A 16,845-nucleotide genomic window follows, 5' to 3' on the forward strand; every position below is an offset into this window, starting at 1 on the left:
CACAGAGACAAAGGCTACGTTCACACACTGCAAACCTTACTGCTCAATTGTCATTTAGTGATCAGATCATATTTCTTTTGGTTTGGCTGTTCGCATTATTATATATATATATATATTTTTTTTTTTAAATGTGGCCCAATATCAGATTCCAGTGAACTGAACTGGTCACCGCCCCTGCACTGACCTGCGATGCGCTTAATGACCAATAAAGAAGATGGAAAAGATCACATTCAATGTGATTTGTGCTTTTGTTCACAGTTATGAAAAAAATACTGATTTAGGCCTGCAGTCTGAACGTCACACATAGACACACATGCAGCACACACACACACACACACACACACACACACACACACACACACACACACACACACACACACACACACACACACACACACGCACACGCACACACACACAAGCTCTGTACCGGAGATGTTGGTGGTGATCTCCGTGAGGGCGGTCTGGCCGAAGCCCTTGGCTGTGCGGGCGCGGACGGAGATCAGGTAGGTGGTCCCGGGGTGCAGGTTGGAGAACATGTGGTAGGTCTCGTTCCGGAGCTTGGACACCGTTCTCCTGGGACCCGGAACGTTGATGCCGGGGTCGGACGACTCGATGCTCTGGTAACTGATCTGAGGTCAGGGAGGAGAAGAGAGACGATAATAAGAAGAGAGACGACTCGATGCTCTGGTGACTGATCTGAGGTCAGAGGGGGGAGAAGAGAGACGATAATAAGAAGAGAGACGACTCGATGCTCTGGTAACTGATCTGAGGTCGGGGAGGAGAGAGACGATAATAAGAAGAGAGACGACTCGATGCTCTGGTAACTGATCTGAGGTCGGGGAGGAGAGAGACGATAATAAGAAGAGAGACGACTCGATGCTCTGGTAACTGATCTGAGGTCAGGGAGGAGAAGAGAGACGATAATAAGAAGAGAGACGACTCGATGCTCTGGTAACTGATCTGAGGTCGGGGAGGAGAGAGACGATAATAAGAAGAGAGACGACTCGATGCTCTGGTAACTGATCTGAGGTCAGGGAGGAGAAGAGAGACGATAATAAGAAGAGAGACGACTCGATGCTCTGGTAACTGATCTGAGGTCAGGGGCAGAAGAGAGACGATGATAAGAAGAGAGACGAGTCGATGCTCTGGTAACTGATCTGAGGTCAGGGAGGAGAAGAGAGACGATAATAAGAAGAGAGACGACTCGATGCTCTGGTAACTGATCTGAGGTCAGGGAGGAGAAGAGAGACGATAATAAGAAGAGAGACGACTCGATGCTCTGGTAACTGATCTGAGGTCAGGGAGGAGAAGAGAGACGATAATAAGAAGAGAGACGACTCGATGCTCTGGTAACTGATCTGAGGTCAGGGCGAGAAGAGATACGATATACTGTATAAAGGATCACTTCATGAAGGCTCCGTCTCAATTATTATTTATTGTTTTATTGTGGATTCCCATTAGTCTACACACCAAAGTGAGACTACTCTTCCTGGGGTCCAAACATTTAAAATACAAACACACAAGGAGCGGTCAGGTGGCGTAGCGGAGATTGCGTTTGTCACCAACACCGGAGACGCTGGATTCGCCTGTTCGAATCCAGCTCACAGTTCCGGGGTTGTCACCAGCTTGGCTGGCCGTTCACACTAATACAATTGGCTGTATTAGAGGGTGGGAGAAGCTGGCGGGGTGGGTCCGGGTCGTTGTAAACAGCGACTCCTACAGTTCGGTCGGGGCGCCTGCTCAGCGCGGATAGGATCTAAGGGGGGTAGTGTGATCCTTCCACACGTTACACCCTCTCAGTGAGAGTCCGCGCTGCCAGGTGAAAAGAAGCGGTTGATTGGCTGGACGTGTGTCGGAGGAAGCACGTGATAGCCTCCACTCTCCCAGACCGACTGTGGGGGGTAAGTGTGCAGCGACCAGGAAGGGGATTGGGAATTGGCATAACGACTAACATTGGGATGGGAGAAAATCGGAGGGAAAAAAAGGAGGGGGAAAAAGATAAAAAAAATAAATAAAATACAAACACACACAAAAATGTTAAATACAAATATAAAACCACAAACATTGAAGTACTCACAGGAAAATATCACAACAAACAAAACAAGTGAATCAAAGCTCACTCAATATTCATAAGTCAGATATCACAATTCTCCAACCATAAAATACATATTCCATAATCATGGGGACATTAACGTGTAAAGATGCAATCCTTATTCAACATAAATGCACCTTCTGGTTCTACTGGTATGCGCTTGGTTGACGCGCTCAGATAGCAGCACTCGGGAGATCGGATTTTATATATGACATTTATTTTCCTTGCAGATCTTCGGATTCCAATAATCCCCACAATGAACTTTAGGAAATGTTTATCTTACCATTTGACAGTGAAATCATATTGTAGAATAAATCAATCAAAAACATAGGCTGCTCTGCAGCGGTCAAAAAACCGTGTCGCCACATACCAAACATTCTTAGAACACTGGCTGTGTGACGGCCAGCCAATTTTAAACACCTGATGCCTGTTTCCCCAAATTAGCCACATGCATCCCAATTGGCATCTCTATAATTAGCTTATCAAAAATATAATAACCACAACAATACATGATTGTTTATATAAGCCATGACTTCATTCATACCAATAACAACAATAATAATAATAATAATAATAATAATAATAATAATAATAATAATAATAATAATAATAATAATAATAATAATAATAATAATAATAATAATAATAATAATTTCAAAACAATACATTTGGCTCTAACAGTGATTATATAGATTATGGCATTTTAAGTGCTTCTATCGGCTATGTATGAAATATATGAAATATAGACTATAGACCTATACAACTGTTTACAAAGTAAACAAAATCATACATTTGGCTCTAACAACGTGTGTTGTCGGGCATTACAAATACTTATAATATTTGATTTGATTTGATTTGGGAGTTGTCTCGGTGCAATGCTCATTTCAGCATAAAACACAATGGAAAAACATACAGTAGAGAAACACATACAATAATACATACAATGCAATCCCTGAAGTAGAATAAATATTTCACAAACATTATTTTCATATGACCGGTGAGTTCCTAAAAATGCAAGAGTGCTACAGTGCATAAAAGAGTTCAGTGCTCCTTTTAAAGTGCATATTGCCTTAAAGTGCCTGTCGGCTAGTGCTAGTGCTAGCCCTTCTAGTTGAAAGGCTAGTAGAACGTGCCCAGTTAATTCCCAGGATCCTCTTGGTGCACAGCTTGGGGAAGCCCTCACGTTATGACACACGTATGCCCATATATGGACCAAGAGAGGCTCAAAATGGCCGGTAGCGTCATCTGAATCAGACAAATAACGCGATGATTTTATCCATATTATTTGATTATTGCCACTTCTACTAAGTTTATTAATCTAGCTACTACTGTAACTGGGGAGAGAAATTACAGATAAAGTAAAAAAAAAGAAAGAAAAGGACGGTCGGTCGGTTATGATACTGTAGTTAAACCTCACATAGGGAGGTGTTATCTGACGTCACTGGTTGTTCCACCCGTATAGGGATTCATCATTGGGACAATGGATTATCGGCTATTGTAACAATTCTGTCGCATGGAATTTGAAAAACGTTACACTTTTGTGTTCTTTTACACGTTCTTCACAGAAAATTATTCGTAGGTTAGAAAAACAATTAATTATATAATTGATCTTTTAGTGAACATTGATATCGGGTCCCACAGACCAGAACACCTGGAGGACATCGCTCATCGTTATCACTGCCGCCTGATCAAAATCTTTCCAAAAAGTCAGTTGTTTGGGAATGAAGAAAAAACAGCCTTATTTTCAGATCAATTCACCCAATCATTATTGAAATTCTACATTAGGTTCTGAATGGGTTCCATGGGCTCTCTGGTCACAAAACCTACTTAGCGCATGAACGCTTTCCCATGATTAGTAGAAAGAGGATTGTTGAAGCTGTTTTCTTTATTAATTTTGGACCACAGTGATGTGATTTCTAGACAGGCTGCGGCTTCAACTGTTCAAACCGCTGGACTCGGTCCATCGTTCTGCCCTCAGATTTATTACTGGTGACAGGTGTGATACCCACCACTGTGTCCTTTGTGAAAAGGTTAGGACGGCCTTCTCTGGTTGAAAGGCGTAACTAATACTATCATTGGAATTTCTAACGCCCTTATTGTTAAACCTCCCTCTTACATCACAACACCGTTGGAATGGAATCTTGGAATCTATTCTACATGTTCAAATGACTTGGTTGGAGATGTTGGTTCTTAGGGTTCCTCCAGTTCGCTCTGAACTAGGAAAAACATATGGTTATCCTATAACCATAGTTATATGAGTATAGCGAGCGCTCTGCTCGTAGTGGAACCTTATCCCTTTCAATCTAATTCTGAATAAAATGTCTCCACATGTACACACCCATCCGCCTGGCCACACCCACATATGCTCCTCTACATAAGTGGGGACGTGGCCATACTAACAGCTCCTTCCCAAGTCTTTCACCACCGAAGGCGAAGACCACGGGGTCCTCAGTGAGTCCGAGCAGAGCGCTCGCTATACTCATATAACTATGGTTATAGGATAACCGTATGTTATATTATCGTATAGCTTACGCTCTGCTCGTAGTGGAACACAGGAACTGAGCAGAGCGGAAGCTCGACAAATGTACCCGCTGAGGCCCCCCACAACCATCAGAACCGGGGAGGACCAGAGCCACCGGACCCCCCTAGAGGGGGACGGGAGGGAATCGGATCTGACTGTGCGAAGAGGGTTTAGCAACTCAAACGCACAGGGTGAGCAGATCGTGGGACTTACCTTCACACAGAAGAACCCACGACTACACAGGCGCGCATCCCACATGCCACTAGGGAACAAACGGGAAAAAATAAAACCTGTTACAGTCCCTAACATCACGGGGTCAAGGTCAAGAACCCAACCCCGTGGCAAGGCCATAGCAGCGGAGCGCGAAGGAGGACCCAGCCCCAGAAACAGCCTGAGGGTCAGGACCCCCCGGAAAGGCGGCCTGGTGAGGCCAACAATGCTGCAGCATTGAGACCCCACCAGACGGTCACTAGTGACACCACCCCCCACATCGCCAGTGTATCGGACATGGCCCAATCTAAAAGCAGGCCCTTCCCCCCTACAGCACGCCGCCCTGAAGCACTCCACAGAGGCTACACCCCCACAACACTGTGGGGCCAGGCAGCGCACCGGAGAGACAACCCCCAAAGAGGTTGATCCCTCAATCCTGGCAACAGGTCAAAAGCGTAACTCAACCTGTGCCAGGAGCACTGCGGACTAGACAGGCGCCTAAGGGGTCTACTGAGACAGCACCCCGGCGGAAGGGGCGTTCGGTATGCTGTGCACCATGTTGCAGCCTCCACAAAAACCCGACCCCCTAGAGAGGCCGAGGCAGAGAAGGCTGACATGATTGGCAGACGTCATGAAAAGTGTGGGGGCACACTCGCAGGCAGACGGGGTAAAGCCCGGCCTAACCCGAGAGTCGACTCCACTACCAACACACCGGGGAACCAACCACCTCCCTATGTTTAGTTTAACAGGAGGCGGTTGTTCCCTTAACCCCCCCAAGAAAAAACTCTGAAACACAACTGCGCGTATACACCGGCTATACAGCATGACAAGCGTTTCAGTTTTCAAGAAGGGGTTAACCCAGGCCAACAGGTTGACGAGAACGAGTCCGGACCTGGGCCCGGCGGACCGGGACGTACACAGGGATGCCAGAGGGGTACAATAGAACCACCTCGACAGCCCCCTCCCAGCCCCGCCAAGCAGGGGAAGAGAGGGGCGAAAAAGAATGGAGAAGGACCAAGCTCCTTAGCACAGTGCAAGGTACAACACAATATGGACCAAGCAACAGTGAAGGATAACACGCAGTGACACAACCACGAAAACACCTCCATAACATCAACCCCTGCGATGCCCGGGCCAACCCGGCATTTTCCCCCCGAAAAAGCCCCATAATACGTCCGTCTCTGGCTTCGTCCAGCGGACACCAGAGCTCAGCGATGCCGCTCGCGGCAGCATATTCTCCCCGCTGGCGATCGGAGCACGGAGGGTCGTGGACCAGCCCGAGTCGCGCGATTTTTTATTGGTTTGTCATGACAAACCAATTACATAATCAAACATATGTGTAAAGGAACAACATATTCCAGTTAACGGTATATTTTTTTAATGATTCGTTACGGCAAAATCAATACTCCATTTGTATAAATTAGGTTAACTGGAGCGTAGTATTGCTGCCTGGCTGAGGGCCGCGTCGCAGCTCATGCGCATGCGCGCGCTCGGCCAATCAGAGCGCAAAACGGCAACGCGGAACTGGAACAGCGTTGTAGAAGGCATTCACGCGAAGGGAACAGGGGTAAACAGGGGAGTCACTAGCGGCGCCTGCCGCGTGCAGCGCAGTGTTTGCCCCCACGGGGAGCAGGCCCGGAGGAACGGTTCTGGGAAGCCTGGTCACGTCGATCCCTACCGTTACCTCCAAGCATGGGGCGGCTGGCTGCGGCGGACGAGGCACTCCCTCCACTCCTGGCCTTCTTTGCCGAAGATCCAGAAGCAGCGACAGTGGTGGCGGAGGCTTTTTCCGGCCATCACCGGTGGCATCGGGTCGGGGGAAATGGGGTTGGAGCACAGAGCACTCCTCCTCCATCTCTCTGCAGGCTGCCGTCATCTGCTGCATGGCCGGCCCGAATAGCCCAGCATCGGAGAGGGGGGCCGTGGGCAGGGGAATCCTCTTCTGTCCCGGCACCCGCGCCTGCTCCAGCCAAAGGTGGCGCTGGGATAGAGTGGCCAGGGCGCGCTCCTTCCCAGCGGCTATCGCCTGCAGCTGGGTAAGGTGCAGGATGGCTCCAGCCGCCTGGGCGTGAAGATATTGCTGATGGTCATCCAATACCGACCCGCCCGCCATCATCCCCGACATGTAGCGCACTAGCTGCGAGATGGTTGAAGTCGCAGCTAGGCTCTGAGTCGCGGCGATGTATACCTGGTCACTCCAATTAGCCATCTGCCTAGCCGATTTCCCTTGGGGAACCGGCTTACGCAACGGCGCCCACACCATTTCGGGACAAAGTATGGATGCCATCGGGCTATCAAGCCGTGGCACCCTGTCCTTTAGCCCCTGGACCAAACCCGCCACCCGCGTGACTGGCACGTAGGCGGGGGTAAGGCGAGTGATGCGGGAGATTACCTGTCCCTGTTTCACGTAGGCCTCCATTGATGGGAAGAATGGGCAGACAACGCCCATCTCTCTCACAGGACGACGTTGCCAGAGATGACCTATCATGTCATCAGGAACAGGTGCAGGCTGATGCTGTGGCAACGCCACGCCATTAGCGGCTGCGGCGGCCGCCATGAGCTCGGGGAACAAGGCAAGCAACTCCCCTTGCGTACCTCCCTCCACATCACTCGCGTCCCTCGTGTACGGGAGGCTGCCATGTCGGGCGCCACCATCCGATGCGGCAGATAGCTGGGCATCTTGTCTCAGGGTTGGAGGTTCTAACCCAACACCGGAGAACAAGGGACCCCAAGGAGACGCAACACTCCCTGGCACACCCCGAGGGGGAGAATGATACGTCTCCCAGGGATTAAAGCAAAAAAAAATCTCCTGACTGAACTTTTTTTCTGGCCAAGTCATATTCTTATTTTAACCTCTACTGTATTTTTTTTTAATAGTGTTAGCGTTTTAAGGGAGCCTACTTGTAGAGCGAGCCTACTGTCCTGACTGTGACTATAGACCCTACTGTTGTGTGCTGGAGAGCGTGAATGCAAGTCTTGTGGCTAGCTTCTGATTGATGGCGAGCTAGCACCCCTCCCCACTTTGAACCATGAACTAAACGGCTTGTTATCATACAAACAAGGGACTAAACACGTTTCGCAATTATGCCACAACAACAATGGACAGTCTCCTCCCCACCATTTGTATATATTTATTTACCACCCACTCACTCACCCCCTCCTAATGTACAGTCTCCTCCTCATCATATGTATATATTTACTGTTAGGATCTCTGGGTAACAGTACTGTATATTTGCATATCGTATATGTGACAAAATGTAACAGTACTATTACTATATACCTGTAAGGCATGTATGTCCCTATGTCATAAATGTCATGTATGTTGTGTATGTCATAAATGTCACTATGAATTGAAAATGGGGGACCCTGATGATGTAAACAAGACAAACGCCTTTCTCTGGTCTACATCCCCTTAACAATTGTGTGTATTGCTACTGGATTTACAAGATCCAGAGTGAATGAATGAATGAAAACTTTATTTAATACACGAGACCCTCTTATTGGGACCAAGTAAGGTTGTCGATAATCCAATGTATAGTTACAACCCCCCCCCCATCCCACCCAACCACATCCAATGTACAGTTTCTTCGTCAAATGTATATACTCTTTTTAGACTATTTTTGTATCACAAACAATAGGCTACTGTATTTGTAAATCTGGTATGTCATAAATGTATAGATGTAGCAGTATTGTCTATCTGTATGTCATGTGTGTCATATATGTTATGATGAACTGAAAATGGGGGACCCTGATGTAAACAAGACGAAAGTCTTTCTCTGGTCTGCATCCCCTTAACAATTGTGTGTATTGAGCTGTACTGTACCCATTCTGCAATCTGTTAATAACAATCAATCAATATTTAACAGATTGCAGAATGGGTACAATACAGTACAGCTCAATACACACAATTGTTAAGGGGATGCAGACCAGAGAAAGACGTTCGTCTTGTTTACATCAGGGTCCCCCGTTTTCAATTCATAGTGACATACATGACATACAGGTATATAGTAATGTTACATTTGTGACATATATGATATGCAAATATACAGTACTGTTACCCAGAGATCTCCCGGACAAATGGGAGAAAGACGTTTATTGAGCTTAAAAACAATTGATAACGCAAATAACGTTCTGATTAACAAAGTCATTCGTTTTGTGGCATTAACGTTATCTAGATTTATCAACATTCATACATTTATCAGAAAGCGAGCGGCGCAAGCACACACACGAAACACCACCAACAACAACAACAACGACAACAACACACTGCTTGTCGCGTAAATAACGTTCTGATTAACAAAAGGCATTCGTTTTGTGGCATTCACGTTACCTAGATGTATCAATAGCAATAGTAATATATATGTTTCTTTAGACTAGAATAAGTCAAATGAACTTACGGTCTCGTAAAAGTTGCCGCATGTTGTTGATGAGTCAAGTTTACTCGCGAGTAGAGCTAGACGCTAGAGAGTCTCAAAATGGGCGCTTCCCATTGGTGCTGAGCACAGCGGAGGCGGGTGAAAGGGCTGTAAACTCAGAACAATCTCGCCTTCTGGTTGGTTGCATTTGCCTGAGAATTTGCCGATTGCTCGCAAATGACTGTTTGGTGCGGCCGCGGTAGGGGAAAAAAGGATATTTGACGCCTCTGATTGGCTCAGGTTAAAATCCGTCACGACTCCGAATCAAATGACGGAATCTCCAAATCAAATGGACGGATATCCGTCCCAAGACGGAACGCTTTAATGCCTGCGTCTCCACTGGGGCATCGAACAAGAGAGCTCTCACCCCTCCATATGATCCTCAGTCTCCATCAGAAATGGAGACGAGGCAAGAGAAGGGGGAACCAGGGCCGGAACCAGGCCATCTCACGGGAGATGGAGGCTCAACGGCCCCTCGGAGAGGCAAACTCACCACCGGGCGCCGCCCGGGCGTATCCGACTGCCACGACCGCGGAGTCAGAGACGCCCCACGACGCAATGGAGAAGCGCTGGTGAAGGGTGACGTTGTGAGCGTCCAAATCCTCCGAAGGTGCAAACATTATGTCTTAGCTTTTCTCGTAAATTGGCGAGAGAGAGAAAAATAAGATACAATGTCCACGTAGCTCCTTTCCAACAACTACTTCGGCACTAAACTCAAGTGGTGTATACAGACACTTGTCGGTGGTGAAAATAGGGAAGGAGCTGTTAGTATGGCCACGTCCCCACTTATGTAGAGGAGCGTATGTGGGTGTGGCCAGGCGGATGGGTGTGTACATGGAGACATTTTATTCAGAATTAGATTGAAAGGGATAAGGTTCCACTACGAGCAGAGCGTAAGCTATACGATAATATAACAACGTTTTCCTTTGATGCTTCCAACACCTGGAATACAAGCAAATCTTAAAAAAATTTGGTAGAAGATACAAGTAGTATAGTTGTAACTGTCTAAGCAGATTTTGTATTGTTTATTCTTATTCATTGTGCCTATTATGTATGAAATTGCTGATAAACAGTGTCTCGTCGTCGCTGCAAATGATTGTAAACCTCAGTGACTCACAAGGTGAAACAAAGGGTTGAAAGGAAAAGACAGTGGAAATATTAAATTCAGATGTTCTTTTTTTCACAGGTTAGTCGTGGGAGTGGGGTCTGACGACAGCCATTACGCTCCGTGTATTGTTTGCGCAAATGACCCGCGTTTAAACGCAGCTGCGTCTTCATCACAGTGGGACACGGGGGGGGGGGGGGGGTGGGGGGGGGGACAGAGGACGATGATTCAGGCTGAGATAATTCACGCCGCACTTCTCTCCCGGCCCGGGGGGGGGGGAGCCATTTACTTTGTGTACAAAAATGGCTCCGTCGTCGATACTCGTCTGCATGTGTGGATCAATTTTGCAGGCGGAGAGATGCACTTGACTGAGAATTATTTGTGCCCCCCCCCCCCCTCTTTTTCCCAAAATCAATGCGGGGATTACTCATGTTGATGCTCGGGAGTAATAGGACTCATTTGGCATTGGTGTTATTATTAAGTGAACATTGGTTTACACACCCTAAGGGGGTGTTGGGGGAGGGGGGGGGGGCTCAAAACGATTTTGTACACGTAGGTCTAATAATACACAATAATGATGATTGAGGACATCATGACCATCTTTTAAAACTGGGTATTTCAAATGCTCCAGGGCTTATTTTTTCCTTCCCTCCCTCCCTGGTCCGGTACTTTCGAGGAGTACTTTCCTTGTCCTTTTTTCAAACACCCCCGTAGTGTTTGGCTTAATGAGACAAGGCCTATTTTGAACTCAGCCAAGGGTGGGCATATTGACGTGCAGAAGTGCCGCAATGGTCTCATTAAAGGTATAATCTGTACAATGCTGTCAAACGGGGGCCTCGTCTAGGCAAATGACTCAATTTATGTCTATTTTAACGTTTGTCAACTGATTATTAGATACCTGAATTTATCTATTCTATAAAATCTATTTATATATATCTGATCTCAACCACCTTCTTACCACTACTCGATTATGGTGATTTACTCTACATGCATGCACCTGATCAGTACCTCAGAAATCTGGATACTGTGTACCATTCTGCCTTACGCTTTGTTACCATTGCACCCTATATGCCATTGCTGTGAATGTTTTATCTGTATTTTATTGTGATGTTCTTTTTTATGTTGAAACTTTCTGGTGCCTTGCTTGGCCAGATCGCTCTTGAAAATGATATTTTAATATCAATGATGCTTATCTGGTTAAATAAAGGATTTGATAGGGCGGCTACGTGGCGTAGTGGCAAGGCAAGTAGCAAGGCGCTCGCCACGAAATCTGGAGACGCTGGGCTTGCCTGTTCGAGCCCAGCGCTCCACATTTGCTTTCAGTTTAGCTGGTCGTCCGCACTAATACACATTGGCCGTATTAGGGGGTAGGAAACTGATGGGTGGGGATCGGGCGTTGTGGACAGCGACTCCTACAGGTTGGTTGGTGCGCCTGCGCAGTAGAATCAGGAAGTGTCGGGGGCAGCGTGAGCCTCCCACGCGTTACTCCTCGCCACTGAGAGATCGAGCTGCGCAGGTGAAAAGATCCGACTGCTGTTACCTCAAGTACCGGAGGGGACTTGTGCTATGTATGACTTAAGGCCTCTACATGCTACAGCAACTTCAAAGCAACTTCAACACAACATCAGCACGATTTCAGCGCGTTGTTGTTTAGGGTCTTGTAGACTGTGTTGCTTGGACGTTGTGTACATGTCCCCCAAATCTAACCTAAACAACCGTTGCGTTGATATTGCGTAGCAGTGATTGGTTGGTTAGCGAATGGGGGCGGGGCTGTCATAGAATAATATTGGTCTCGCAGAGAATACCATCCGCCATTGTTGTAGCCAGCCAGCGTTGATGCTAAATAATTAGCGTCACATAGCTGGCCTTTTTCTGAAAACCCAAGCACATATTGTTCCATAGCATACGCCTTCAGTTGATCATGACAAATCCTCTCTTACCTTGACGATTAAAAAGCCTCCATAATTTAGTAAATAAAGCTGTAGCCAGCCAGCTAGCATTGGTGCTATACAAAATGCTATCCACATTAGCTACATAGCTAACCAACTAAATACAATGGTATCCTGAGGTAACTTTAACGTTAAATACAACGTTTGCTAGTCGAAATGACTGGACACACACAGGGACAAGTTAAACATCAATCAATTAATTTATTCCAATAGGTAGTTTGAGCTGCATGTGAGCCGAGGTCCTCTCCATTGGAAACTAATGATGTTACGGTAACGTTAGCTCGAAAAGCACAGAAAGTTAAGCTGCTAGCAACAGACACTATAACACTTCCGGTCGGGGGATTTCAAAATAAAAGAGCGACGTCTAAAATCACGGGAAATACGTTTATTTTGTACATTATCTAACGTTAACACGAACCTAAACTAACTTTAGTTAAACTAACTTTGCGCGTCGATGTTGCAGAAGCATAAAGGCAGAGTGTCTAAAACACTGTTGCTTTGTCGATGTGTTGTGTTGCAGTTGCTTTGAAGTTTCTGTAGCATGCAGAGGCCTTTAGTCCACATTGCAGCCGGCTTGTGGGAGGCAAGAAACAGCGTTCGTGACAGGGGAGGGTTGAATTGGATGATACGAAATTGGGATGGGAGAAAAATATAGAAAATGGGAGAAAAAGTGGATAAAGAAATAGAAATAAAGGATTTGATATCTATCTATCTATCTATCTATCTATCTATCTATCTATCTATCTATCTATCTATCTATCTATCTATCTATCTGGTATGATTTTGCCATTTCGCTTCAGAATACAGTCTGCGTACAGCCTCCGCCGGCTTAATCTTGTTTATGCAAAAAAAAAAACAAGCTGCCATAAACAGGCGGTGATGTTTTTGTAGAAAGGTTATCACACAGCAATCTATTCATATGGACCCTGCAAAACAATTCAGCTCCCCGGATACTTTGCCACCTTAGATGGCCCCGATGTTCGGTCTGGCCCGTGGACTGTTTTTACTCAGTGCCAGGAATCCAAACACAAAAAATAGTTCTGTTGTGTTTCCAGAAATCGGTATCTCGCTGACATGTCTGCCTCTGGCTTCTGGGGCGTGTGACCCATTGTGGTAAAAAAACAAGGAACTGAGTGAACACACCAAATGGTTTGTTGTAACGATAACAGTTTGCTGCTCCCGAATTCATTATATTTACTGAATGGCTTCACCTAAACAACGGTATAGGGGCGTGGCGTCACTATGACAACACACCAGCCAGCGCCACCATGCGTATTTCCAGCTTAACTTATTTGGAAGTTACCCTTGTGTTTGCTATTTTATTGAAATTGTGTTTTTAAGTTGCAGGGAATTACAAAAAATGGCTTTCTATTAGGGGTGTAAAGGTACACGTATCCGTACCGAACCGTTTCAGTGTGTACCGTACCGAACGGCTGTGTACCGAACGAATACAACGGTATGTGTTAACGACCGCCCACTGGGGGCTCTTTTTTTCACAATCTAATATAATTATTATTATAGAAAAATATATATTACATGTCGATTATTCATTTCAATACAGAATATTTGTTGACAGCCCTACAAGTACAATTAGTTACTGCACACTACATCACCCCTGAGTGGAACATGGAAAGCCAAACTTTCCCCCACTGTACCGAAAACCCGTACCGAACCGTGACTTCAAAACCGAGGTACGTACCGAACCGTGGTTTTTGTGTACCGTTACACCCCTACTTTCTATACAGGCACATCTTTTTGCCCCCCAGGTGGGGGACACAGCCCCCCTCTGGACCACCCCCTAGTTGAGGCCCAGCACCATCTTGTTCAAATATGTTAAAGTAATTAATTACATCATGCCGTTGGAGCTTACTGTTCAGAGTGCGGCATGTCATTAAACATACCCGGAGGACTTCTACACCCGCGAGGAAGTGGCGTTCACACCAGAAGAAGAAACAGAACCAGTCACAGCTGTTTCCACTCGCTAAGCTATGCAGTCAGGAGGATATACTGTCAGTCATGCCAGAAAAACACAGCAGCCAGTATGTTGTTGTTTTTACATTTATTCTGAAAGACTCAAACCCAAAAATTGGCAGTGGAAATTACCTGGCGGAAGAACTCGTGTAGCAACCGTCCACGTTGGGAGCTTTTGGTGTGCATATGAATCTCCGTTGCGCACTCTGTTTGCGTACTAACAGATCACACTGTATGTAGCGTGGAGAATTTGGAAGCAGCAAATAATATGGTATGATGTAACTGTCCATCATGTTTCCTGTTTGTTCTTTGCAAGTGTCTGGCAAGTGGTTGTCTTAGCGATTCTGGAATATATTTGAAATACCGATTCCTGGAAACGCAACAGATGGATGGAGACGGGAGGAGAGAGGATGATGGGGGAGGAGACAGGAGGAGACATGGGATACATGGGGAGGCATGAGGAGACATGATGATACAGGAGGAGACATGAAGAGACATGATGATACAGGAGGAGACATGAAGAGACATGATGATACAGGAGGAGACATGAAGAGACATGATGAGACAGGAGGAGACATGGGGGACATGAAGAGGCATGAGGAGACAGGGGGAGACATGGGGAGACAGGAGGAGACAGGAGGAGACAGGAGGAGACAGGAGGAGACAGGAGGAGACAGGAGGAGACATGAGGAGACAGGGGGAGACAGGGGGAGACAGGGGGAGACAGAGGGAGACATGGGGAGAGAGGAGACAGGAGGAGAGATGGGGAGACATGAGGAGACATGAGTAGACATGAGGATACAGGAGGAGACATGAGGAGACAGGAGGAGACATGAGGAGACATGAGGAGACAGGAGGAGACATGAGGAGACAGGAGGAGACAGGAGGAGACAGGAGGAGACAGGAGGAGACATGAGGAGACATGAGGAGACAGGAGGAGACATGATGAGACAGGAGGAGACATGAGGAGACAGGAGGAGACAGGAGGAGACATGAGGAGACATGATGAGACAGGGGGAGACATGAGGAGACATGAGGAGACATGAGGAGACAGGAGGAGACATGAGGAGACATGAGGAGACATGAGGAGACATGAGGAGACATGATGAGACATGAGGAGACATGAGGAGACATGAGGAGACAGGAGGAGACATGAGGATACAGGAGGAGACATGAGGAGACAGGAGGAGACATGAGGAGACATGATGAGACATGATGAGACAGGAGGAGACAGGAGGAGACATGAGGAGACATGAGGAGACATGATGAGACAGGAGGAGACAGGGGGAGACATGAGGAGACAGGAGGAGACATGAGGAGACATGATGAGACAGGAGGAGACATGGGGAGACATGAGGAGACATGATGAGACAGGAGGAGACAGGAGGAGACATGCGGAGACAGGAGGAGACATGAGGAGACATGATGAGACAGGAGGAGACAGGAGGAGACATGAGGAGACATGAGGAGACATGATGAGACATGAGGAGACATGAGGAGACATGAGGAGACAGGAGGAGACATGATGAGACAGGAGGAGACAGGAGGAGACATGAGGAGACAGGAGGAGACATGATGATACAGGATGAGACAGGAGACATGAGGAGACAGGAGGAGACAGGAGGAGACATGATGAGACATGAGGAGACAGGAGGAGACATGAGGAGACAGGGGGAGACAGAGGGAGACATGGGGAGAGAGGAGACAGGAGGAGAGATGGGGAGACATGAGGAGACATGAGGAGACATGAGTAGACATGAGGATACAGGAGGAGACATGAGGAGACAGGAGGAGACATGAGGAGACATGAGGAGACATGAGGAGACAGGAGGAGACATGAGGAGACATGAGGAGACAGGAGGAGACAGGAGGAGACAGGAGGAGACATGAGGAGACATGAGGAGACAGGAGGAGACATGATGAGACAGGAGGAGACATGAGGAGACAGGAGGAGACAGGAGGAGACATGAGGAGACATGATGAGACAGGGGGAGACATGAGGAGACATGAGGAGACATGAGGAGACAGGAGGAGACAGGAGGAGACATGAGGAGACATGAGGAGACATGATGAGACATGAGGAGACATGAGGAGACATGAGGAGACATGAGGAGACAGGAGGAGACATGAGGAGACAGGAGGAGACATGAGGAGACATGATGAGACATGATGAGACAGGAGGAGACAGGAGGAGACATGAGGAGACATGAGGAGACATGATGAGACAGGAGGAGACAGGGGGAGACATGAGGAGACAGGAGGAGACATGAGGAGACATGATGAGACAGGAGGAGACAGGGGGAGACATGAGGAGACATGATGAGACAGGAGGAGACAGGAGGAGACATGAGGAGACATGAGGAGACAGGAGGAGACATGAGGAGACATGATGAGACAGGAGGAGACAGGAGGAGACATGAGGAGACATGAGGAGACATGATGAGACATGAGGAGACATGAGGAGACATGAGGAGACAGGAGGAGACATGAGGAGACAGGAGGAGACATGAGGAGACAGGAGGAGACATGATGATACAGGATGAGACAGGAGCCATGAGGAGACAGGAGGAGACAGGAGGAGA

At 47.2% G+C, this 16,845-nt stretch overlaps 1 protein-coding gene across 1 annotated transcript in view; it reads right to left on the reverse strand.

The window, feature by feature from the left end:
- The window catches only part of ptprub (protein tyrosine phosphatase receptor type Ub), a gene marked incomplete at its 5' end in the record, with an annotated part of 300,165 nt that overhangs the window by 256,453 nt on the left and 26,867 nt on the right, over positions 1-16,845 (reverse strand). The window contains one exon of the mRNA XM_084308315.1: positions 428-629. Coding sequence (XP_084164441.1) covers positions 428-629 — 202 coding nt within the window. The remainder of the gene's footprint in view (positions 1-427; positions 630-16,845) is intronic.

The sequence above is a fragment of the Notolepis coatsorum genome (genome assembly GCF_963971535.1).
Source record: "Notolepis coatsorum genome assembly, chromosome: 2".
NCBI classification, from domain to species: Eukaryota; Metazoa; Chordata; class Actinopteri; order Aulopiformes; family Paralepididae; genus Notolepis; species Notolepis coatsorum.